This window comes from Apteryx rowi, unplaced genomic scaffold (genome assembly GCF_003343035.1).
Source record: "Apteryx rowi isolate R43461 unplaced genomic scaffold, aptRow1 scaffold_60, whole genome shotgun sequence".
Classification (NCBI taxonomy): domain Eukaryota; kingdom Metazoa; phylum Chordata; class Aves; order Apterygiformes; family Apterygidae; genus Apteryx; species Apteryx rowi.
In genome coordinates this window covers 1,111,862-1,138,532 of record NW_020450872.1, presented here as the reverse complement: position 1 = coordinate 1,138,532, position 26,671 = coordinate 1,111,862, and the positions used below count along the sequence as shown (strand labels likewise).

The 26,671-nt window shown below is 47.7% G+C and overlaps 1 protein-coding gene across 2 annotated transcripts in view; it reads right to left on the bottom strand.

Moving 5' to 3' along the window:
• The window catches only part of IGSF3 (immunoglobulin superfamily member 3), a 77,677-nt gene extending 52,397 nt beyond the window's left edge, over window positions 1-25,280 (bottom strand). For both annotated transcript variants that reach the window (XM_026083354.1, XM_026083355.1), the window contains exon 1: window positions 24,905-25,280. In XM_026083354.1, the coding sequence (XP_025939139.1) occupies window positions 24,905-25,280 (376 nt within the window). The remainder of the gene's footprint in view (window positions 1-24,904) is intronic.
• Window positions 25,281-26,671: the final 1,391 nt, after the last annotated feature.

Sequence of the window (26,671 nt, the reverse complement as noted above, 5' to 3'; positions counted from 1 at the left end):
CTATCATATTTCAGATCATAGCTAAATTCCTGTAAACATGACCTTCAAGAAAGGAAGAAGAAAAGAGCTTTTACTTGTTCCTTTTTCTGTTATATTAAAATGGCAAGAAAGTTTTTTTTTTTAATTATTCTGTTTTGTTTTTTTTTCCCCAAAACCCTTGTTTGAACGCATTAGGTATTCAGGTCTCTTCTGCCCTGGCAGACTCGAGGGTGACTGAAGAACTAGTGGAATCATGACAGCACAGAAGAAAGAGTAGAGAAATCAATAAGGGAAGGGAGTTTTAGTCAGCCTCTTAGAATTCATAAATCCTGGCTTGTTTCTGTCAAGACCGCTTAACAGACGCACTTGGGAGAAAATTTTCTTGGGAGAGACTCAATACCTGCGGCCCATTGGCAGAGATGCAAACAGACTCCCATTGTACACCTGACATTCCAAACAAGTCTTCCAGTAAGGTTCTTCCAAATGCAATAACTCTATAGCAAAATGAATTATACAGCACTACTGCACCCTACTCCCCCAAACTAAACAAGTAGGGAAGTGATAAAAAAAGGGGGGGGGGAAGGAGGGAGGAAAAAAATCCTTGTTTAAGTAAAACATTCCTTCTTCTAACCATCACCAAGAAAAAGGAAATGTAAGAGACAGAAAGCCATTTCCACTTAAAATTCATTGCAAGTTTATTTGAGTACTCTATCATCCCCAGACATCCTGGATCTATTAAGAAGTGGGTTGTACCACAAAAATCTATGAAAAGTGATTTCAGTTAAACTAATGTAGCTTCTCAGACTTGCACCTTTAAATAGTTTTACACTAGACTTTAATCCATGTAGTTTACTTTGATGATTTAAGGAATTTAAGGATGTCCAGACAGAGTTAAGATGGTGTAAATTACACACAGGCCAGACCCAACTCCCTGCCTTGTATGGAGCAAGTGAAAAGCCAATTCATTTTATGCTACCAATGCAAATCCAACCCCCAAGTGTGCCCAACAACGATATGAAAAGACATTGAAGACGAAATTCCTAGGGGTCTGAGAAATGCTTATCCTTTACTTGTAGAGCTGCTGAGGTACTTGACACCGCAGCTTCCAAAGATGCCTTACCATCCTCAGCTGAGTTGGCATTGACCACTATATTTCATAGCCATAAAAGTAGTGAGGTTAAAAGGGATCAGAAAGACACTGTTTTCTTGGAGGCACTTCCTTCGGGACAAGTACCCTGTGGGGCACATCAGTGGAAGCCTGCCCTACACCCACGCTATGTGATATATTTGGTCTGCAGGTACAGCATGAGAGTTCAGTCCCTGAGGCCGTCAGTCTGTCACACTCACAGCTACCTTCCCTCTAATTACCATGGATTTGGCTGGAAGCGCCCAGCTTCTCTCTCCCTTCTGAATCACTGCTATGCTGCTTCTCAAGAGCCCTTGTTTTGCAGCAGGAAGGCTGGGAGGTATAGGGTTGGGGGCGGACAACTTCACCATCTCAGTCTCTTTCATTAACTGAGCTCTTAAAGCCGGCCTGGAGACCAGAAATACATTCACAACCACGTGGTACAAGCATCCGCTCATTTTTAGCTTCCTCCCGGTTCATGTCCATACAAGCAATACATTGCACATCACAAAACAGAGGAAGGCCTTCCATCAGCTGCATTAAATCAGGCACAGAAGTCCCTTCCCAAGGTCTGTGGGATACTTGCACCCTGGAAACACAGGCTGAGAGCGGGGAAGAGGCAGCAGCATCTCCTGCCAATGTACCATGTTCACCCAGGGTGCAATTCGTCCAGCAGTGGTGAAGCTGCAGGGCAGTGCGTGTGCACCTGAAGCCTAATGGGGCTAACTGCAATGGCTGGCTTGCTGATTTTCACCTCCATTAATCTTCTACTTCCTTTTTTTCTTTTAAGCTATGGTCAATAAGGTCCTTGTGACCTTGTGCTGTAGATCTGCTTTCCACCTCCAGAATTCAGGACACCTACTGCTTTCTTACCCTAGACTTTGACTAATGCAATATTCACACAGATTTTAAGAAAGGAATTTCCAATAAACCATGCAGCACCAGGTCCCTCCTGAAAACCTCAATGCTATCATCATGGAGGGACTGGCACACACACTTCCCACCACCACCCTTTCTGGAACAGCAGGTTCTCCACAGTGCTGGAGAGAAAACCATGCCTAACAGCTTTAATCTCCTCAGAAAAACAAGATTCCCAGTACTGTGGAGAATGGGAATTGCCCAGAGACCCCCATCAGACGCATACCTCCAAGAGCGCACAGGCCACTGATAAGCAGTGCCAGAGCAACAGCCCCAGGAAGGCCCATCCAGGTATGCACAACATGGACCATTTCCCATAGGAGTCAAACACACCATAAAGAAACTCCTCCACCAGGAGAGGAGAAAAGTCAACATCAGCGACACTCGGTCTTTCCCTGCCTTGGCTGTGCACAGCTACTCATGAACTCACTTGGTGCTGAAGATGCCAGACAGTCACTGAGCAATCATATGCTTTTACTTGCCTGTTTATGGGCTAGATCTGACCACCTACAGGTAATAGTAGTATTGTGCTTGCCAAGTGCAGAGTCTGCCCTGTTCACGTACCGCAGCCATGTCCTACCAAGGCAAAAAACTTCCCCACAGTAGTAGGGACTTAGTTAGGGACAAAATTAGTGAACATCTTGCAAATCCTCCCAGTAGCATTGCAGTCATTTACCTCCTTCCTGAGGAGGGTACCGCATCCCCCTCTTTACCAAACCCCCCAACCACCCCTGTTGGGACAGTGGGCACAGCAAAACAGACCAAAGCACAACAGACAGCCCTCCAGAGCCCAACATTTCTGGGTGGAGAACAGTGGCAATTTCTCAATGAAAGATCAAAGTCCATCTCCTTTGGTGCCTGGCATGCAGCGTGGAGCGGGAACGCCCTACCTCACCCTTTGCACTCCGCATACCCTGTGCAGCAATCAGCGTGCTGATACAAGCAGAACCGGACAGCTAAAGGTACAGTGCATCCTCAGGCAAAAAGTGGAGTCCAAGCAGGGATTACCATTCATTTGCTGTGTAGCCTCAGGTGAGTCACCTAACCTCAGCCTCTCTTGTCTCCCTAGATCTCAAGAAAAACCCACCTATGCCCCCGGAGAGGCTACGCTTGTTTTCAGTAGTAGCAGCTCTTGGCATATACTCCACTAGGAAGGAAAGGCTGGATTGTAACTCACAGTCAGGGAGACCAGCAAACTGTTAGCTTTACAGGCAAGAATACTTTGGAATACTTTTTTTTTTTTCTTCTTTCTTTCTTTTTTTTTTTTTAAATACAAAACCCCAAGTTCCTGTCACATATTAGAAGTGATTAGGAAGCTCCTCTGCTGACATGCTCAACAGCATACACCTGTGAAAACCTCTCATTTCCCTTTTAAATATTTCCCTCCTTCCTGTCTTCCACAATTTTTTGTTGTTTCTTTGCAGGCTCCTCATTTATCTTCAGACTCAACCATTTATTTTTTAATAAGAGGCTTCACTGTCTCTCCCCTTCTTCTTCAAAGGCCCTGCTTTATTTTTCTGTCTCTCCTTGGCCCCCCTAGCCTAATCGTTATTATTATTTTTAACCTTCAGTAGTTTCCTTTGCTTTCTCTCTGTTCTAATCTCTCCCTGCTCCTGTTTTTCCCTCCTGCACTAAGTCTCTTTCATCCCTCACCTCCCTCTTGCCCCTGGCCAGCCACCCAAATACATGTGGAGCAAGCATAACCAAGCATAAATATGAAAGGGTTCACCTATTCAAATATTTGACTTGTAATGCTTAAGTCCAAGAAGATCATAAATATTTTTTATAGAGCTCTGCAGGTCTTTAATACACCTTAGCCTCTACCTCAATGGCATCCAGGACTGCAGTTGCTGAGCTGTTTCCTATGCATTACAGGAGATTTGCTCGAGGTAAAAAAGAGGGATGCCTGAGCCAGGAGCTTGAATTATAAGTGAGGAGATTTCATTCCCCAGTTGCTGGTTTATTGAAATTCAATGCCTCCCTTTCACCTGCAGCTTTGTTATGCTAACCTCTTCCAGCTGGCCTAAAATTTCCAACCTGCAGCAGCACAGGCAAACAGCCGCTCTCTCACCAAACCTGGGGAACTTCACCTTGCAGCTAGACTTGCTGGGGGTAGCACCGGCACCGCTGCTTTTGGAGCAGAGGGCTCAAGCAGGGAGGTGTCAGCCTCAGGCCCCTGGGGACACCATGGAATGGTCAGCATGCGCGTGGCGGTGGCAGACGAAGCCTGGGATAGTAGCGGCGGGGTGCAAACAAGGGAACAACACTACTGCTGGAGACCTCGCTGTCTGCTCCAAACGAAAAAGGGCTGGCGGAGCCATGCTGACAGGCATTGCTTGCTACTTGGGGGGAATTTTCTTCTCCTGTCAAGGCACCCTCAGGAATACGCTCTGCCTGCTAAAGCATGGGCAGCCGTGAGTCAGGGCTAAACAGGTCAGCTCTCTCCTTAGGGAGACCCACCAGGTTTTTGACTCCTTTGCACTGAGCACCCTCAGGGTCTTGAGCTTTCCTTGCAAGCAACCTCACTTCCCTCCAAATGCTCATGCATTTTTGAAGGGCCTTTTTCTTTTTTTTTTCCTCTCTCCCCTCGACGGAAGGGAGGTGGAAAAGAAGCTATCTCCTGTTGGCAAGACACAGCTTTCATTAGACTTTCACCTTCCAAAAAGCAAACAGGCTTGTGAGCCACACCTAACGCTGCACGGCAACCTTGCAAAGCAGCTGAGCTGCAGGAGTCTGCTGCAAAGCGCTGCGCCAGCTGGCACCGAGGATACCCGCTCCCCCTCATCCCAGCTCCCCAGAGCCCTGTGTCACACCCTGAGGTCTGAAAAGAAAGATTAAACTTGCATGCAGCCAACAGTGCCCCAGGATAAGCACTTGGGGGAAAGCTATTCATCAGAGTGCCACCAGCCCTTTTGCTGTTTCTCCAGGCCAAAAAAAAAAAGAAGCAGGAGAAAGGCAAAGCATGGTCCACGCTGGCCTGGCAGAATGCACAGGGAGGGCACGGCGAGAGCACTCAGAAGGAAACCACACTTTGCATGTAACAGAGCCCTTATTGGAGTATTTTACAGCACTTTGCAAACATTTCATTAAAAGCAAGCCCTTCTGAAGGCAAGCAGATCCTGATGCGAAGACAGAACACTGTGGGGCCCCACCTCAGGCGGTAACACAGAGTCCATCCTATGAATGTCCATCAATGAACATGACAGTTTTTACACAGAACTGCCATGGTATTGGACAAAAAGACTGTGTTTGCAAAGGATGGAATAGGACTGGAATAAAAAGTTCTCAATTTTCTGTGCAGTCTTCCCTTACTTCTAGGGAAGACAGAAGGCTGCTGCAAATGGTAGCGAAGACTTCACTTCTTGCCAACCAGAGTGCACAAGCCCAGCTGAAAAAGGAAAAGAAGAATTTCTGGGTTTTGTTTTTCAATATTTTGTTCTAATTTCCCACATGGTCACCTAGCTTTTAAATTAGCTGCTCATGTCTATCCTCAGCCATGGAGACTCTATTGGTAATCCAGAAAGCCTTCGGCAAAAGATTTGTTGTTCTAGTCTAGAGCAAGTCGCATACCTACCATACCTTTCAGATGCCTCTGCTACCACCCCAAAATTACAAGCAACCATTCAGATGGGCTCCCTGTCTGTCCTGACTACAGCTGCACACCAAGAATGAGCACATAACACTCTGCGAGGGAGAATATACTAAATTTTAGCGTTCCACAGGAAAAGCAGGTCTCACCAGTATAACAAGCCCTACAGCAGCAGCAGCCTGTAAACTCTGCAGAAAGTTTTTTCAAACACCCCAATTCCCTCTACTCCCCCTGCAACCCCATCGCTCTCCTGCAGGGCAGAGGCGCTTCCTGGAACCTCAAACCGTTCTCTCGTCAGGAAGAAAATAAATAAATAAAGATACACCCGTGTGCGGGCTCATGCAATTTTAATCAAACTAATGTCTGCAAAAAGAGGGATGGAGGGGCGGGGGGAAGGAGGGATTACGGTGCCACTTGTTCAAAGCACTCCCGTTTATTCCACATCTGCAATCCCTTTTGAGCTCCCAACAGCAGTGAGGAGTAGGAGATGTACAAAGCGAACATGTCGCGCGTACTGAGCTGTCTCTTTGTTTTAGTCACTGTCTGCTGCTAATGTCAGTGAGAGAGCACTCCTGGGATCAACGCTTCGGTGCAGCGCCAGCTAATTACACACCAACAAAAGCACGCAGGAGGAAAAATGAAAAAGAAAGGAAACCAAGCATCCTAAACAACAGATAGCTTACCGGGGTCCAGGAGCCAGGGAACCCCAAATTGCTTCCCAGCAGACTTCAAGAGAAGGGGTAACACGTGGGGTGGGGAGGGTACACAGGGGTACAGAGGAGGGAGGGTGTGTGCTCTGAACCTGCATTTCATTCCCTCCCTCCCTGCCCCAAAAGTCTTGTCCCTCAGAGGTGGGATTGTGTCTTCCATCCAGAGAGAGCTGGAAGACAGGAGTGGTACAGGGGAACAGCAGTGCCCACGTATCCCTGTCATGGGGCAGCAGAGGAATGTGGGAAAAGGTGATTTTAGAGATCTTCATGGGTCCTGCCAGAAGGAGATGGCAGCAAAGAAGAGAAATGGCCTGAAAAGTTTGGGGGTCTTGTTTCTTGCAAAAGCACCAGGCAAAGAACCGCTAGCTGCAGGAGGTGGAGGGGAGCTGGGGGCTCTCAGTGGTATAGCTATGTTTTTGCTGACTGTTTAAAAACCCACCGTGTTTCAGAGATGGCCAGGCAAGAAAAGGAGCTCACAGCAAGGCCTCCTGCTAGAGCTGGAGGAGAGACAGCTCTATCCCTCATCTGACCATGCAGCCCCACAAGCCACCACTCTCTCAGCTGCGCTACTGGTAAGCCAGCGATATTAATGCTCATCTACCTCATGGGGAGCACAAAACACTTAATAACTGTTTGGGGGAAGTCATCCGTTCATTAGAATACCTCCCTCAGAGATACCCAAGAACCACACACCTCAGGGAGAGGCAGAGACAACAGAGCTCCTCAAGAGCAGGTTCCTGCTGGGGCTCAGGTATTAACCCACCCCTCAGTCCCAAGCACCGAGAACCTGGCCACAGTTCCCAGACAGGGATTAGCGCATGCAAAATGAGAATTTCAAACACACATCAGGCAAACCCATGCATATTCCCCACAGCAGCAAATAATCAGGTGCCAAGAAGGAGATTAACCCTGCAGGACTGAAGGAAACAAAGGCCTAAGAGTCAGTCTGTTTAAGATCCTGCTGCTGCTCCCAGACGAACACAAATCTGACCAGCAGGAATGAGGGCCATGCCTGCATGAGAAATAACTGATTGCTAAGAAATTTAAGCTTCTGATTTTATGCAGATTCACAAACAGCATGAAGACTTCTGCAATAGTTAGCAAGGCAGAGGTGGTGAGCCACATAGGCTCCTACCTGGGTTGTAACATGGGATGTATTGTTTTAGAGACATCATAGCTGACGGTGAACCGGTCACAGCACCCCACACACTCACTTCACCAATGCAAACGCATCCCACGCAGCCAGCAGCTGCGTCCCTGCTCTGTATGCTGACAGTGCAGGAAGCAGTGTACTGAGCCCTTGGGCACCAACTGCCATGTCCTGACAAATGGGAATGAGTCCTCACTTGGGATCAAAGTGACATGGCCTACTTATGCAGCAAGGTGGTGGGAATGTCCTTTGTGGGTCACAGAGCCTGATTATTTCAGAGGAGAGAACAGCTCAGCTGGAGAGGTGGTCGTACCTGCAGAAAAGGAGGTGAAGAAGAGGTGGAGGAACTGTGTCCTGGCCAGCGTTCATTTGTCCAGTGGACCATCAGCTCAAAGCTGAGACTGGACATCACCAAGTGCAGAACAAGAGGCTACTCCTCATTTGCAGGCAGACGCAGCCAGTGCCTCTTTGAGGAGGAGGCTCTGGGTGCATGCTGCTGGCAGGCAGAAACTGAACTGAGACTTTCACGTGCTCCTTACTCAATGGCTAGATGTTTGTCATGACAGGCTTCAAGCGACACATCCCTAACGCTCCATGCTGCTCTGGCAGGTACACAGTTCCCAGTCAAGCAGCCTGCAGCAATACCACCTTGGGCTGTGATCTTGTTAGATTTCATAAGCTTAATCAGGCTCGGCTCCAGATGGTTTAGAGGGGTTTTAGTGGCAGGCTGACTGTCCCAGTGCTCCAGACAGCGACCCTGAATGTTGAACAACATGCTCTGTCCTGCCAGTCAAGAGGAAGATCTACATTTCAGTATACTGTAACCTTGGCAACTTCAACCAGCAGATAATAGGGGACAGGATGAGGGGTCCTCTGGGCATCAGCTTGGTGGTCCAGTAATAGGACAGGGACTCTGTGGTAGCTGGCTCCAACCATTATGTTTTAGTAGCGATGGAAAGCACTTCCTTGTCTTTTGGGGAGGGGACAGAGAAGCAGAGGATTCTGGTGTGGTTCCTAGGGCATATGTCACCTAAAACAACTTATTAGTACAAACAGGCCATGGTTATCCAGCTTAATTTAGCCCTATCAGAGCAACCTATGGCCTGAACACACCACTGGAGATGACAAGTCCATCTTCCTATACAGACAGTCTGCAACAGGGCTGCCTGCAGAAACTCCTTCCACCCATGCTATAAGTGGATGGGGGAAGCTCAGCACCCTGTTTGGCACCCCGAACTGGCACCGCATTTATCTAAAGCAACAAGCTCTGGCTGAGCTTGAGCACACTGATCTGCACCGACCCAACTGCATCACCGCTCAAGTCCACCACTCTGGTCCTCTGATCCCCTCCACCACACTTCTCTGTCCCTCACCATAAGACCATGAAAGCTCGCCTCCGGACGCCGCAGAGAGCTTGACATCAGACCCTTTGCAGGAGCCTCTTGAAATAGATGCAATCTGACGAGCGTCGCATCTCTGAGGACAGACACACAGTGCATGCTGTTCTGGCCACAGAAATAACAGAGTAGAAATTATCTGGAAGTACCGAACACCAGCATCTCATTACCCGCCGCTCACCCACCCTTGTTACTCATAAAGTCACTTCAAAAGTGGCTCCTCAAAGCGCTCCTTTGCTACCTCCTAATCCCCAAAAACAAGGGGAGAGGAAGAAGGGGTGGGAGGCAGCACAGAGTGATTGCTGTATGAGGATGGTCCTGCCAGCCCCGACAGAAGATAGCACTGAAACCCCGGTTGCCTGCTCTGGGTCGAGAGGCCGAAACAGTGCCCAGGGTGCTGCTGAAGGATGGACGAAAGAGGCGTGGGAGGAGCCCCATGAGGTCCCTGCCGGAGGAGGCCAGGTGGTGAGGCTGGGGCCATGTCTCTGGCAACCATCAGGCCTCCTCCCATCACAGTACAAAGCCAGCAGTCTCCTTCCACCCAGGCCCCAGCTGACCACGGTCGTGACTGTGCCTATATGCAGCTCTCCCTGTCCCAGCACCACCTGGTGACCAGCCTCCTGCAGAGCCCACAGCTCTTCGCCACACTGCAGGCACCTGCCCCAGGTCTTCCCGTCCACTACATGCTGCTTCCCCACTCCTTCCTGCTCTCACCTCCCTGGTGCTGCAGGTCCTGCTCTCCTTTGTGCCCCTTCTGCTCCCGTTTCCACTCTCTTTCTTTTTCTTTTTCATCTTCTGTTTGTTGCTTACCCCCCTCACCCCCTCCCTTGCACTCCCCCCATTTACTCCCCTTCCTTTCATCCAGTCCAGCACCCCAATTTTCACCAGTTTCCCTTTCCCCAGAAGGGCAGATGTCCCTCAACTCCCCCGTCCACACCACACAGAAGAGCTCCCTCCCTGGCTCGGCTAACCTACCCCAGGAGACGCTTGGCGGCAGAAGCCCATTGTGCAAAAGGGGACATCCATCCCCCAAGGCCACCAATGCCAGCCACCAGTGGCCATTGTGCCCTCCAGATACGCTCCCACGGCTTCAGCTGCAGAGCAGCTGGAGTGGGGCTCTTTGGAAGACTGGCAATGCTCCTTCCTGTTTACATGTTTGATAAAACCACAGGTTTGGGTCGAGGAGCATCCTCTGACACATTGGCCCATTATATCACTGCAGAACAGGAGGCTCGAAGCACCCCAGTGGGTGTCAGGGGCCTCCATGTTGTCTCACAGTGACTTACCCCCTCTCAGGGTGACCTTTCAGGCCAGCATCTGCAGCCAGTGAGCTCCTTTGAAGCAGAGACTCTTTCTGAATGAGAGGCATGTACCTCGGATAACCACATCTCTTTACTAGCTTTCTCTTCCTTGTATTCAAATATTCCTGCATGAGTGGTCCCACTGTCCAGCAGCAGTGTCAGGCTGGCCATCCATAACACACGACTATCGCCTACAGTTTTGCAAGGAGTAATACCTGGGGTCAGGTGGCATTAGCATACCTGAAAGGGCTCAATAGATAACAATGCACAGCCAGAGTATTGTTGTCATCTTGTGGTATGCTGCTGTGATTCTTCAGCAGATAATAAGGCTCAAAAGCCACATGTTAACCCTCCAATAAGTAATCTACTGCTTTGGGATCTTCCTTTGGTTTCCATGCAGCAGCACAAAAGGTAAGCAAAGTGGATTCCTTGTATCCTCTCACCTTCAGTAAGAATAAATTTGGCATTATAAGTTATAATTGTGAAATGCATTTGGTTAAGAATGTTTTTACAAAATTTTGTTCCTTTGAAGAGGCATGTAAAAATGATGAATGACACTGCCTGAGAAAGTAAGTGCTCACAGCACAATATGCCAATGACAGAGGAATCTCTGTTCTGAAAGGCCTGCTCACTGTAATGCATTTCCCCAAGCTAGGAATCCCTTGCTACGGCCTTTCGTTGCAGAGCCCTAAGTTATCATTTTAACTAGTATGCAATAATGAATAAAGCCCTAAAGGGTGCAATATGTTGAAACATAATGTCAGGAAACCGGAGCAGGATGGACCACATAGATACTGAATGATGTCTATCCCATTAGTACTAACTCAGCCAATAAAGACTGCTTAAGGCAGAGGCTCATTCAGTTTTTAAACTAGGAGCAAGAGAAGCCCCACCTCTTGCCTCTTTAGGGCCAGAGGGCAGGCAAAAATCTCATTTCTTTCCAGCATTCAGGTCAAAAGCATCTTTGTTCAGGCTCATCCTGCTAGCTCTCGCTCTGCTCCTCTCTGTAGGCTCTCTAGACACTTCTCTCACTGACAAGGGCAAGCGGGGCGGCTAACTTCATCCCATTAGCATCCCCTGAAACGCTCCAAGGGCGACAGACGCTGTCCGTGCTCAGAGGGCTGGAGGGAGGGTCGCACTAAGCCGGCATGAGTTCTGGGCATCCACAGAAAGTCCAGCAGCACCCTACCTTCAGTAATGTCTTGCTGAAGGGACAAAGAGGATAAAGAAACAGCCTGTGAAAGGAGACACTGGTACCAAAGGCACAGCCTCCCAAATGTCAAAAGCTGCCATTGCTCTTCTCTTCATCTGGTGGCTGAAGGTGGCACAATCAACTGGGGTTCAACCGGGGGAGCGTACCAGGCTCAGTGTGAAGTACCACCAGTGCGGCCAAAGGCAGCTGTTGGGCGGTGCCAGTCCCCTCGCCGCACAGCTGGGAAGGGACCGCACAGTGCCCACAGCCCCGAGGCGGCAGCAGGAACTGGGGGAAAAGCGCAGGATAATTCTCTCCAGCAGCCTGTTCTTCTGCCTGCTGGATACAGCTGACAGCCCAGGCTCAGGCAAAATAAATACCTCACCAGGCACAGCACAGGAGGTAGGGCATCACTCTGCAGAAAACAGAAGGCACCAGCTTTGCCCACAGCACTAACGCTGAGGATGAGCTCCACAGGCATTTGCCCAGGCCACCAAAACCCATCATGCTATCTTATGGCTTGGATCACTAACAATGCCGTGTGCTACCAATGCCGTATGCGTACAGCCCTGTGAGAAGCAGGGCTGCTGCAGCACAGCATCCAGTACCACTGGGCCACTGATATGGGGTTGATTTGGGGGACAGCAGTGGGGAGCAGCCGCTCCCTCCTCAAATGATGGAGCAGCAGTGCCTGCAGTACTCTTATGTTCCTTGCAGCTCTCCTTCCCACTACAGCTCCTATTTATAAACAGCTGTTTGGCAGTATCACTAATCAGTGCCGCATAGAATGTTACATTTTTCCCAACATTACTATTTTATCTTCTTTCGTCCCCACCTCCAGCTGCTGCTTCCTTCCACCACCCCCAGTCTGGAAAGCAATAATACATTCTTTGATTTTATCCTGGCTCTACTTTTCTAATAATGTAAACAATTTACTTATAACCCATGCAAAAAAAAAAATAAATAAATACAGTTAAAACCACTTAAAATAAATACTCGCTGAAGGAATATCAGATGGAGACAGCTCTCTGACTTATAATAATCCCGCTGCACCCAGGGAAATCCTCTTAAACCTGTATCAGATAAAGATTGTAAAACTGTTACAGGGCTAAACTGACAGGGCAGCCACAGAATCAAAATGGAAAATTTCTCCTCCCAGCTCCTCAGCACCAAAGGGCAGTTCCCTCCTAATTCAGGTCAGGCTTCTTTCTCAGCGCGTAAGGTGAAATACTTCTGCTGTGCAGAGCTCCTGCTTTGGAGAAGGGCCGGAGGAAAACGGGGTGGTACAGCACCCTGGGACTCAATGGCCTCCCTCTGGAGTACCAAAGCATTGATCCTCTGTTCCCATTCACAGATAGAAATGCTGGGGCAGAGAAAGATTACCTTTTTCTTAAATGGGCTTTGAGGCTGAAAGCAAACAAGTTCGCTCTCACCTCTGTCCAGTCCTCACTCTGGACTAAGGTTTTTAAAGATGTTGAGGTGCCGGAGCCAGGAGACTGGCCTCTACATGCCCCTGCAACATGGGAGTGTCTTCTCCAGCCTCCATCAGCCTCTTCCCCAGCATCGCAAAGCCCTTCTCAACAGTCCTACCGACGCTCTCCAGTGGTCTTTGGAAGCAGGGTAGAGACCCTATGACCATTTGAGAAAGAAGAAATTCCTCAGTTTCTCGAAACACACAGGAACTATTTCTGATCAAACTCTCTCTCCCAGGATGAGGATAGGAAACGCTTAATAGCAGCATCTCTAAATTAGCAGATAAGAACCAAAATCCCAAAGGAACCCATTTATGTTTCCAAGTTCTCTTAGAGGGCAGGAGGAAGCAGTAGGCTTTGCACTTTGTGCTATCCTATCTGATAGAACAATAAAGATGATCTGATGTATAATTAGTAATGCTACTAGGGACTTTTTGTGTTGCTGCCATTCTGTGGCTTGCCTGGGCACTGCCCCCCTGGTTTGGGGCTTTAAGGGTTTTTTTGTTTTGTTTTTTTGGGGGTGGGGGGGTCTTCTTAAACAAAAAGATGCGTATCCACACACAGTTAGCAAGTGGTTTTGTAACACAGAAGCAGACCAGTTCAGCAATGGGCACTGCATTTCCCCTCTGCTACACTGGGACTTGATTATTTGCCACCAGACCTACATGTTCTTCAAGACCCCCAGAGAAAAGCATCACCACCAACTGCAGAAACAGCTGCCCTTGCCTCTCATGGCAGGCCGACCGACAGAAATGCAGAGCAACCAAATCTAAGAGACTGGAGCTATAGAACAAATAAAGCAATCCTTGAGGGAAAATGAATTAAAACAGAGGAGTGGGAGGAAGAAGCAAGCATAGCAAAACCTCCCCAGAAAGGCAGCAGGAAAAATGGGCAATGTGAAATGTGAAATTTTTGCTGGTAATAGAATAATGGCCTACTCCATTATAGGATTTCTCAGAGCTGCAGCTGGCTGGAGCTACAGGGACTGTATTCCACTTTCAGAGTTCACTGAGCAATTGCTAAGACAGGGGACGGGTGCCATATGTTACCAGCTGCGCTCACAGTTATCACTTTCCCCATTTAATGCTGAGATACTCTTTTGAGGCACAGAAGCAGAGAAACCTGCATAGTCCACACCTCTCCCCTGCCACCCATTATTCCAGCAAAGCTGCCAGAAATGCCAACAGGGTCTGTCAGCAAGTCAAAAACCAGGTCCCAAGGCAGCCTTGGTGCCAGAGAGTTGCCAAGCTGCACTGACCGCTCGACTCCATCTGGATCTGTCACAAGCAGGGACGCACAGGCAGAAGGGAGAGATGCCTCTTAGCTGCCCTCCAGCAACACAGTTACTACGGCCATTGGAAGTTCAAGTGCCCCGAATGCCTCCCCACTGCCCGCTCCCCTTCAGTACCTGGAAACCTGCCCAACACAAAAGCAGCAGGATGCACCTACTGGGCTCTGCTCATCCCATGTTAAAGCCCACTTATTCCACAACAGCCTGCTCACCTGGCCCAGGCCTCACTCTCCTTTCATGCTTTTCATGTTTGCCATCCATCTCGGAGCTTTTTTCAGTTGTGCATATCCAAACTGTACTAAAAACATTAATTTGGGGAAAAAGAGGTTGGGGATGCCCAGAGGACATTGGAAGGAAAGGTTGAATTCAAGACATGATTAGCAAACAGACCTTTACCTGAAAGCCTCCCCCCGACACGCTGAGTTCACCCACTTGGGAAGGATGGTTTGTCCTAAAATTTGAACCTAGGTTCCTGAGTAGCCCAGCTGTGGTAGAGTTCACCTTCAAATGCACCAAGACCTCTGGCTAAAGATTTTCCTATTTTACCTTAAAAATCTTTGCATCCTTTACCTCCTACTGGCACTTAACACCTAGACATCATGGCAATCTACATAAACAGGCTATACCACTGGTCACTCTTCTCAAAGGGACAGACTCAGAGGCATCCTAGAAGTAAATAGGGCATTTAGGACCACCAAATACCTCTTTTGCCAAGAACTGGCAAAGCATATGAGAGAAGAGTCAGCAGGACAACAAGAACTGACACAAGGGCTGCACTGATCTTTGGTTTTGTAGCAGCTCATTTCAAGGCAGTAGCAGGCAGCAAACCTTGCAGCCTTCCAACCTCACTGACACCGAGGAGGCAACGAGCTCAGGTGCAAAGCTAGCTCCACGGTCCCATCAAGGACAGAATCTTGAGAGATGCTTGAGTGGAGCCAAGCATGACTGGAGCTGGTGATAGACAGGCTAGAGGTCAAAACTCTGAGCCCCGTGAAAACAGTTTTTTTGCAAGAAAGACTGTTTTAGTCCTCAAAGATCATTTTAACTGACTAGTCTGATTTTACTATTCAGGCTCAGTACTGCACAGAAACCTACCCAAGCAAAACACTGCAACTCTTTACAGTTTGAAGGCAAGTCAGCAGTTGGGCTTCTGTGCTTCTTTTATGACAAGTAAAAGACATCCTAAGCCTAGAATTGAGAGGGCTTATTTTAAAGACCAGATTTGAGAGCAGAGGGCTGTGCAATTGGATGTGCCTGTATTAATTTACATTTTTAGAAATGCGCCTTAGAATGCCTTTTTTTTTTAACAATGAATATATAAAAATGTAGAGACATGCATATAAAAAGGACAAGTATTCTTATTATAAATCTTCTCCACATGCTAGCTAAATCAAAAAAAAATACCCTTACCTCAAAAGGGACAGCTTAGAAAAAAACATATGGAATGCAATTATGTGCCCTAAATGTGTCTAATGCCAGGTTTTTGAGACATGGGTAGGTGGATGGGAAAAAAAGAAAGAATTAGTTCCACAACTGAGAGCCCCAAAACAAAGCACGTCATGTCACAAATTCCCCATGGTTTCAAGGGATTGGGTAGAAAGGTGAGGAAGGAAAAAAAAGGAAGTGAGAGAGTGGGTAGAATGGATTATCTGCTTTTTCAGGTATGGTCTACCTAAAATTTGCTCCATTTCTCCTGCACGTGTGTGGGTGGAGGAGGAATATCATGTAATACAATAATAAAAAAATAAAAAACAGGCAAGCAATTCCAAAGTGAAAGAATAGCAGATGGCATACTGCAACAAAAAGGGAGTAACGGGAACTGCTTAGCAGAAAAAATAATAATAGCGGACAAGATAAAGATACAGAAAATAATGAGTGAACTTTCTCTAGCAATGTGAAGACATACATAGAGATTTCTGTTACAAGGTTTAGTTATAACCTGAATGGTATCTACAAGAAGTGTATTAAAAAGCACAAGGAAGAACTAGCCCATGCAATTCACTGTCAGACTGTAAATGACTAAAGCCAAGATTAAAAACAAGAAGAGACTGGAAATTTTAATGGGTATTAGTGCCTTCCTTTTATCTGCAGGAGTTTTAAATCTGGAAGGGGCACGGTGCCTCCCAAATGATTTTATAAACCCACATCCCACAGTAGGCTGGCCAGGAGACAGCCTCTTCTGGAAGCCAACAGTTCCCCAGCTGTTGGTTTTGGGGTGGCACCACTGTGTTCTCACACATCTGCTACACAGCACCAAAATTTGACAACATGGACTGCTGGCCCAGTTCAGTGGGGCAACTTCTATTATCCTAACAACTTCAGGAAGGGCAAAATTAGGTGAGCTTCAGCAGCTATACTTTCCCGAAACGACTAAGCAGGACTGGAAGTGGATCCTATTCAATACCATTATTAGGCAGAGCAGAAATATAAGCCTTTGTTTCTAACTCTCTCTATCTGAGGCGCTCAAAGCACTTTACAATTATTTAGCTTAGACTCTGTGAACGGCTTGTATGTTATTATCCCTAATTTTACCAACTGGGAAGCGGTGAGGGAGATGGTGAGGGCTGTATCAGGGGCACGCAGCGAGCCAGCAGCACAGTGCAGGAGGATAAGACCCAACGCCTGGAGCCCCCCCCAGCTCTCCACAGCTCCAGAAACTGGGTCCTCTGGTTTCCTGAAACAATTTCCCAGGCTGCACTCATAGACCTGATAGAGGTAAATATGTTTACCCATCCTCATCATACCTCCCCCATTAACAGCCAAACACTCCTTTTCCATACATAGCAGGAGCAGAAAAAAAAAAAAAAAAGCAGAGTAGCATGGGTCAAATGTTTTTTTCAAAATTACTACAGAGAGATTTAGTCATGTAAAGGAGGACAGAGAGAGCAAAATAACCTGAGCCCAGCTGCAAGGGACCACCTAAGAGGAGGTTTTTTTTTTTTTTTTTTTTTAATCAACTAAAGGGGAGTTTGAAAGCAAAGGACATTTTACTCCTCTGGGGAGTATTTTGGTTAGACCTTATTTTGGTTAACCAGCTGCTTGGCCAAATAAAACATACAGATACTTTAAGGAAACAGCAAAGCCACTGAGATGGCCTTAGAGAGGTCAGGAAAACTGAGTTCAGGATCTCTGAACCCTGTCTTTACATACTGAAGCATAGCAATAGAGACAAACCCCTACAACCTCTCAGTTGGGCAGAAAAAAAAGAATTTGGGGGCATAGAATAGGTCTTTGCTGTTCTAACCTTGTTGACCATCACAAATCTTGCACCACTTTTTAGCAGTGACATCACTACTACATGCCATTTTACATCTCTCGTCATATACCTATCCCTCCAAACAAGTGTCTAATACTGGTTTCTACTGCCCCACAGCCAAGCAGTGCATCACAGGATCACAGCACAATTCAGGATGGAAGGGACCTCAGGAGGTCTCTATTCCAACCTCCTGCTCAAAGCAGGGCCAGCTATGAGGTCAGACCAGGTTGTTTGGGGCTTCATCCCAACACCTCCAAGGATGGAGCCTGCACAGCCTCTTTGGACAGTCTGAACCTCTCTTGTGTCAGTTTGAGTCTGCTGTTACTCATCCTCCTGTCATGCGCCACTGTGAGGAGCCTGGTTCCATCTTCCCCAAGATACAAGCTACTACCACACGTAGAAGGACAAGCCCCCAAACATTTCAACCAAAACTAGTAGATCCTTGTCTGTACAATTTGTCGTCTCTCTTTGACACCTCCCCTGAGCAAAGTCACCTTCAGCCCAGTTGACAACTGGAATAAAATAACAGCCACCAAGGTCCACGAGCCCCATGCAAGCAGAAGTGACTGTGCTCCTGATGAGTGCCCCCCAGGTTCCCACAAGCAGATGGTGCTCTCCCAAATACAGCAAAACAGTGGCATGACTTTTTCCCTCTACTCTGTGTGCAGACAGATCACGTATGGCAGCACTTGACAAATAAGAGGGGAAGCTGCTGGCAACAAGCAGCAGCAGCTGTTACAGGCAAATAAAAGTTCTTTTTTTCCTTTTTGCCCGCTATACCCCCTTTAGCTCTCCACAGATAAATTCTGGAGATATTTGGTTGCAAGTTCAACAAAAGCTAGGCTGAGACACATTCAGCTCCTTCCATTCCAGTGCTAAGTGCTTGGCCTGTGTAAATTCTTCTTCTGCCTCTAATGCTGTCAAAGCTTCTCAGCTGCACTCCACAGCTATCCTTCCCACACAGCTCTGGCAAATATCAAAATTATTAAGGAAGAGGGGTTTTCAAAATATATTTGAATCAGCTAGAATGATTCTCTATGTTTGGGTTTGAGGGGGGAGGGTCTTGTTTTCTTTCTTTCTTTTCTTTAAATTACTGTACATCAGTGAAGCTGGGTACACAGTTACATACCACAGTTCAAGTCCAGAAAGGACCCCTACAAGACGCATTCCTAAAGGCACAGTCAAAGGACATGGACAGGGGTCTGGTGTGTGGAGGACTCCGGCAGCCCAGCATTTGGAGAAGGAACCTGATCAAATCCAGCAGCTGCCATCACTGACTTCAGTCAGAGGCAGCCAGCTCTTCATCCCTCTAATAATGTTGCGCAACACCACTCCCGAATCTGGCATGATGCTGAAACTTCACTACAAAAGCTATTGTGATAGCTCTGAACCTTCTGGACAAATGCCAGCTGGGTTTCAGCAGGCTATGGAGATGGAGAGATGGTCTCCCTCCTTCCTCCCCCAAATTTCCCAGAAACTATCTGGGCAACGCCCTGCAACACTAATGTCCCTGTGAGGAGCTGGGAGACAGCCCCAGGGAGGATGCAGAAGCAGCTGGGGCAATGGAGCAGAAGTGCAGCCCAGCTGAGAACATGAAGGGGGAGCCACCAAATAACACTTAGTTAGTATAAACCTCACCTGTGCCCCTTTCACCTAAGCTTGTCAGGAAAGAGAAGTTGGGGACAGTTCCTGCACAAACTAGCCAGCTCCTCAGCAGCTCTTCCTCCACTGCTGAGACAACTGTGCTTGAGTGCTTATTTCTCAAGTCTGCACCGAGACTGTTCGTTACTCTTTCTCACTCTGCAGTATCTTAGAGGTAGCTCTGTCTTTCACCCCCTCCCCAATGCCTGCCTTTTTTTTTTTGCTTTAAAGGATTCAGAATTGATGCTGTACAGCTGCTTCCCCAATATTCCTAAGAAATAAAGAGTAAAAGAGCTGCCACCTCCTTAAGCACTTTGAAGCCCTCTTTCCCCCTGAAACCACCTGTTTAAGAAGAACCTCAAAGCTTGATTTCCTCCCTCAAATCACTTTCATTCTGAAAAAGAGCTCAACATTTTTTTGGAGTGCAGATTAAAAAAAAAATACAGAGATAAAAGTCTGGAACTTCTAAAAAGGTTAGAAATGGGACTCTCTACTGTTATCTAAGTAATGGTACAGGCACACAAACAACTCATTGCGGAGATACAGCAGAGCACAAATCTGCAGTGATTCAGCTATTCTGAAGTAACTGCCACGTGTTCATTGTTACCCAGTGGCAAAACACAAGTTTATTTGCCCATTGACATAAGATGAGACACATGAACCAGTACCTCAGGTTGCCCAGAACCACACAGATTCACAACCTAAATTACTGCACAGAAATTTCCTCTTCTACTTGTACTTCAAGAGATTAGGACGGGGGTAATGACATGGCAATCTGGAAAATACTACACCCTGCTAGTGGTGATGCTGCATAACTGAGACACTGCTTTCCATCACCTGCAAACCCCTTTTCATTCTTAACTTCTGCAGACAGAGGAAGAAGAATCCATATACTTCTCACAGCCAGTATGGAGCAGGCCAGGACTATGACATAATTGTCTGTCAGCTGTGCATGGCCCCTAGATCCCCCATTTAATACATCCAGTTTTGTAAGGGTTCTCTTCATTATGCCAAAGTGTCTTCTCAATTCAACTGTAAAGCCAGAATTTCCATCAGTAGGAGCCCCGTGGGTGAAGTTTTCAAAAGCAGCCAAGCCTTTAACTGCTAAAGGAAGAATTTACTTCCCTTAACAGTAGCTGCCTAACCCAAAGATAAGCATCTAGGTTCTTTCTCTCTGTAATCAACGCAGAGAAAGATGCACCCAATTTAAACAAGGATGGGCTGCTCTCCAGATGTGCCCCTTTCTCTCTCCTCTGACTACAGATAGTGCTCAACAGCTAGCCTAGACAGCGGGCCTGATGTTAGATGAGTGCGATGCCACTCATGTGAGCTTCTAAAAATCTTTTTCCCCAACTGTGAGTAGAAGAGCATGAACTAGCTTGAGCAATTTCATGTCAGTCCTGGGGAATTAAACTCTTAACAGCTACTCTGAAGGCAAACAATGGAGTTGCAGAAATTGTACATGAGCTAATCCTTTCTCATAAATGAACCATGAGGCCATGGTTCCACAGCATCCTGCAGAGCTGCACCCATTTTTTGCTGCCTCCCTCAGTACCTGCAATTCAGTCTGAGATGCCCTAAGCTCTTCTTCCCAACACATCTCACAGCCCAGATATAACTGCTTCTTCCCATCAGTGCAGCTCAGGAGGAGATGAGGAGTAGCAACAGAGGGAAAAGGAGACTCATTTTTGAAACAGTCAATAAGTGAATTGAAGACTGGTGAAAAATACTAAGATGTGATACACATTTCCCCATTGTAGAAGGCCCCTGAGCCGGATTACTGGCCTCATTCCTAGCTTCTGTGAGATTAGCGCTTGTTTTGCGGGCCTAAATTCAGATCAGTGAAGACAAGAATCCCAGAGAGTGCCTTGGCGGCACTTCTTATTCCAGGCATCGGAAACACTGAGCCCACAGAGGGGGACTAGATCCTGGCCTAGATTCCTGGTCAACAAAAAGGGACCTTGAGAAGAGACACCAGAAAGGGGAGAGGGACAAACAAGCATGCTTGCTGTTCATGGTGTGGATAGAAGTGTACTTTCAAGCCCAACTTGCATGTCTTTATATGGCTATATTTTAGCAACTGAAGAGCCCTTGATATAGCCCTCGACACTGCTCAGACAGCAAGAGCTGAAGCACATCACAGCTGCCTCTGCCGCAAGCTCAGACGCCTCGGTACCAACAAGGACTCAAACTGCAGCAAGCAGCGCGAGTCGGCACCAGTATCTCAGCCAACAGCCAAGCCCACAGAGCTCCCCCAAAATTCCCAGCTGTATCACCTGGAGTGAGCAGGAGAAGAAAAAAATAAAAAATAATAAAAAATAAAATAAAAACTTCCTTCAGCTCCTCCCTCAAACCGCAGCGACACAACGGTTCAAAAGCTCCCAGAACGGCAACCTGAAAATCAACACTGCTCCAAAGCCATCCATTTCACACATAAACGGAGAGAATAGAGATGCTAACAAACCTGTCTCCCTCCAGGCTTTTCTCCTGCCAAAAAAGAGCCACTCAATTTAATGAGTCAATTAAAAATTCATAACTGGATGAGAGAAAAAAAGAAGTTTGGTTCTGTTTCTGAGAAAGTGAGAACAATAACTCTCATTTAGCACTCATGTAGCTCTTCTTGAATACCATATGCAGCAATGAAGCAGGTCTGGAAACCTATGACCTGTAGCTGAGAGCTAAATCCATGAGCAAACGGAGGCGTGCTCTACCTAGCCCTGCAGAGACACCACCTTGGCCGGAGGGCAGGAGTCTCTCTTGCTATAACCTGGTGGTTGGAAGGGGAGGGATTTTTACTCACTTGGGCTAGTAAAAGCCCTCCCAGCACAGCCAAAACAGACTGGGGGACAGTTGTTGTGAGGGAGACCAATTGCTCCTAGATCACCCATCTCTTGGGAATTTGGAAAATTTTTTATCAGAATCCATGATAACCCTTAAGCTGTGCCTGTAGGCTTTCAGAGAGCTTATGGTACAGCATTTCCCTCACAGTCCTTGCAGTCCATGCAGAAACTTCAGCAGGGCTTCAGACCCGTTCCCCCAGTCTCCTCCTCCCAATTGGACTGAAGCCAGCACCAGTTCAAACTAATGGAGACGCAGGGAACAACTGCCCACATCTTCTTCCCTACAAAGAGAGGATGGAAACATCTCCGCAGGCTTGCCTGTCCACTCCCACACCTTCTGACACTCCCCAAACCAGCTCAGTTGCCCTAGCGTTTCCCACCTGACAATAACCAGTATGCATCGACTTCCGCCACCAGGCTAAGGTGGCAAAGCCAGCTGCTTTCCAAGAACAACCAGGGCTGATCGGTGACAATGCTCATCAGCCATCGCTCTTCCCCACCCCAGTTGCACGTGCCCTTGGAGAGCTGCAGTAGCAGCATGACCAAGAGGACAGCCACAGCACAGGTGTCCCGGCCTCCACAGTAGGCAGGCAGGTGGCCGCAGCGAGAAACTACAGCTCGGCAGGAGCACTTTGCAATGGCTCCCAGCATTGCCTTCGGCAGTGCTGCCGCAGTGCACAAGTTGCTTTTACAAAGCACAGGATGGACAAATCAAGTCTTTCCCCCCTGACCAGTTCAGAAGCATTCTCGGTACGTAGCAGCATCAGCAGCTGGGCTAATTATCCCATATCCACACTGCGAGAGGTACAGAAAGGAGCAAGGTTGGTGAGGCAGCACAGTTGTATTGGCGTAGGCTGAAGAGGCTCCCTACGGGGCTGTCCAAGGTGAGCACTTCCACAAAGTTTTGGAAGAGTTTGTTGCTTACGGGTCACCACAGGGGGCGTTCTGGAAAATCCAGTTGGTCTCAGAGTTTAGTTAAATCACAGCAAACACCTACACAGATACACACATTCAAAATTCAAGTGGCCTTAATTCACCTCCAAAGTGAATTTTCGGAAATGAATTAAACTAAACCAAATTAGGGCCACAAATTCTGAGAGGGAGTATCCATGAAGGGGCTTAATGTGTTTTAACTAATCCACTAAAAGTTACTTTAGATCAATTTTCTTGAGCATCTCTGACATACATAAGTCCTGAAGTGTATGTCCTGAAATGTTCATGGATGTCTATGGTGCTGAGCCCCAGATCGCATGTGCCTCGTACTAGTGGTAAGGGCAGGACAGAGCAGAAGCATTTCATCCAGCAAACCCAGTGCCAGCCACCAAAGAAGCTGCTGACCTAGGGTTAAAATCCATGTGGTGCCAACTCCCTATGCCCCCAGCCCGTCTCTGCCAGGGGAAAAGCAGAGAAGGAGCATGTCCAATCCCTGCTGCCCCCCATCGGACATGCCAGCTAGCCCCCAGATCCTCTTCAGGAGAGCTCCACCACCCACTGCACCCCACAAAGCACATCAGCAGGTAATTCAGTCATCGTGCATTGCTCAACTTGGGCGATTCTGGGGTTATTCTCAATTGTTCAGCTATTTTCCTGTAGGGACTGTGCCTTGGAGGCTGGCTTCCAGCACAACAGCAAGTCATGGAGTGCAGCTTCCTGGCAGTTTAACCCGGTCACAAACCCAGACTGCCGCAACCCCACCCTCACCTACAGCCCTTTTTTCTGTGGTGTTCAGTTTTCAACAAGTTTACCTCCCTAAAGTGGCTTACTGGGGCAACACTGACTCAGAGTACTTTAAACTAAACAGGGAACCACATCTCTAGACACCTGAAGCAAATCACATCTCTAGACATCCGAAGCAAATCACATAACTTAAAAAAATATATATATATATTAGGCATCTACCTCTTTTACTTAGGAAGCTGCTCAGTGAAATTAAACGGGAAAGCAGGCATCTAAATAACTGTTTGGACTCCAGCCCTCCGGGCTTCTCCACCCTGGGAAATAGTGTGGGAGAGTCATTCTGTAACAGCTGCCTATGCTGACACTTCCAAAAGAAAGCAAGCCAAAGCACAAAAAGGTGGTGAGCTGGGAGGAGAGAGTGCAACACAAAGGAGGGCTATTGTGATTTAAATTCACACCTCGGCTCGCTTCACAATGGGTTTCCTGTGTCAACAGGGCTTTAACCTGCAACACCCCAATCTCTCCAACAAGTAAGTCTGAATAATATTGAAGTGGTTGACAAACCAGAGGCCCACAGACTCCTGGGGATTCACGAATTGCTTCTGAGGCATCTATAAGACACAGCTAAGAAAAGGAAGCCAATCGTCCATAGGCTTAAATTTGTTATACAGGTGTCGTGGAACACCTTTCAGAGTCCTTTAGTCAAAAACTTTGATGGAGCTGTTTGACTGCTGTTAGCTGCGCTACAGACTTCAGATACAATTCAGTTCTGAGATACAAAAAACAAGGGGAAGTCTGAAAAGGTCAAAGAATCTAGTCAAAGAGGCACCATGCAAATACTCTAGGTTTTACAGTATCTGTTTTAGATTTTTTTGTAACAGAAAAAGAAAAAAGAAACCCTCCTCCAGGTTCATCCACAAACAGCTCAACTTGACACGTGTCTGTTTTGGGATTCGTTCTGGCACTGCCCCCTCCGATTCCCTCTATGTGCAGTTCATTACCGTTCCTCTCTCTGCTGCTGCACTGTTTGCCACTTTGGGCATGAAAGCACCCTCCTCTGTAGCTCCTACCACGTGGAGCAGCCTCCCTACCTCTGTCCCTCTGCATACATCAAGCCTGCGTCCATCTTGTATTCAGCCAAGGTTTTGGACATCCCTTTCCACTGGCTATGCTGCTTTCTTTCTCTTCTTTATGAAGGTCTTATTACTAGGGAAAGCTTGATTTCTCTTATGTCTTTATACCACTTCTCCCTGTAATTTACACCATTATGCTGTCTGCTCTCTCCTGGAATGCAGAAGAAATCGGAGCAATTGGAGAAACCCAACTCCCCAAGCCCCCGATAGCAGGCCACGCCATGAAGCTTACCCACGAGGTTCATCTTGGCGCTGTAGCTCCCAAAGTACCTCTCATCGGTGGTGGGCGTGTGGCACTCGTACTCGCCAGCATCACGGTCCTGCAGCTTGGTGATGTGCAACCGGGCGGCGTCGCCCTGCAGCCGCTCCACGTAGATCTCCCGGCTGCGCACGCGCTGGGTGTAGATGGCGTAGGGGAAGGAGGGGTCGGCAGTGCTGACGATCTGCACCTCGCGCTCAGGGGCCGATGGCAGGTAGATGGACCACTGGAAGTTCTGCTCTGCTGGCCCCTGGTAGCCACTCACCCGGCACCACAGGGTGACGTGGGAGCCCTCCGTGCGGTAGAGGGGACCCTCCTGCACTGTCACTTGGCGCTGTGCTAGGGCCATGCCTGTGGAAGAAGAACAGCCATCTGTGACTTTTCGGTGCCCCCTCATCTCCCGGGGGCTGTGGGTGGGCTGGCACTTACCAAGGCCAGGGTTGGTGAGGGAAGCATGGGGACATTGTGACTTCGTCTGCCACCCATCCCAGAGTCACGGCAACCACAAAGAGCCAGTGGGGCATCACATCCCCTCACTAAGGCGACACAGGCCAGCAAGTTTTACGGGAGCAGGGGGCGGCTACAGAAACTCATGCAATGAGCTACAAGGGCTCAGGTGACAGGCAGTACCTCAACAAGCGAGGGAGCAGCTCAACTGCATTAGCATCACATGCCCACATTCCTACTTTACAGGCAGAGGGAATGCTTTTCACTTCAGCGTTATTCAACTCGCATGACAGCCGTGTAAGATAAGGTCAAACGCTGCTCTCGCTGGCAGACAGGTGATGAGCAACTTGCTGAAGAGCAATAAATGAGCCAGGAGCCAATCTCCAAGCAGGACCATGTGTCCCAGCAGCCAGTCCTGAAGCAGCACTTTGACTTTTCTACCCCTTCCACCACACGCCTACCATTTTCCTACAGCTGCATTTGGCAAAACAAACCCTCAGACCCCATTTTAAAATCAGGATATTACACTCTGTCACAGCAACCTCCCAGGCACATCACAATTTTCTTTCTGACTCAAGGAGAGTATTTTTTTTTTTTTAATGCCCTATGAAAAAAGTGGTTTTACGATAACATAAAACCTTTCTTTGGTAGTGATAAGAGTCCAGACAGAAAAAGATATTGTGCTACACAATACAAAACCAGACTAGAAACTAAAACTGACAGGGCTTAGCTTCCAGTACTACTCTTACTTCTTCTTCCAGGCCCTCCTGCAACAACATCTAATGTAAAGGCTACCTGGCTAATCATGCTGTGACAAGAGAGTTGTTTTTGTAAAATGGGCTTCTTAAATTGACAGCAGTACTATACAGGAGAACAACACACTCCATGGGGAGAGGAAGATTTCATCCTTCCAGCTGCTGGACTGCAAGACCACAAGTCACAGAGGCCTACGCGCGAGATAGGTGGTTGCGCTCTCCCTCTTGCCCTCCCTACATTTCTGGGTTACCTGACAGCAGCATCTTTTCTCCTCCATCAGGAAGCCTGCTCAATGCTTCATCAGGGACAAAACCCCAGTCTTTCTCCCCCAAATCCAGCATGCCTTCTCCATCCAGTCTTTCCACTATACTTGTAAAGGCATACCAGGAAATACTGCATTTCCAGCACTGCACTCAAATTCTATTTGAAAGGAGTATATTTAGCACATAAAAACAATTACAGTTAATGGAGGGAGTAGGCCTACTACACCCTAAGACTTACCACTCCTGGCTGTTGGAAATCAAGACCAAGTATTGC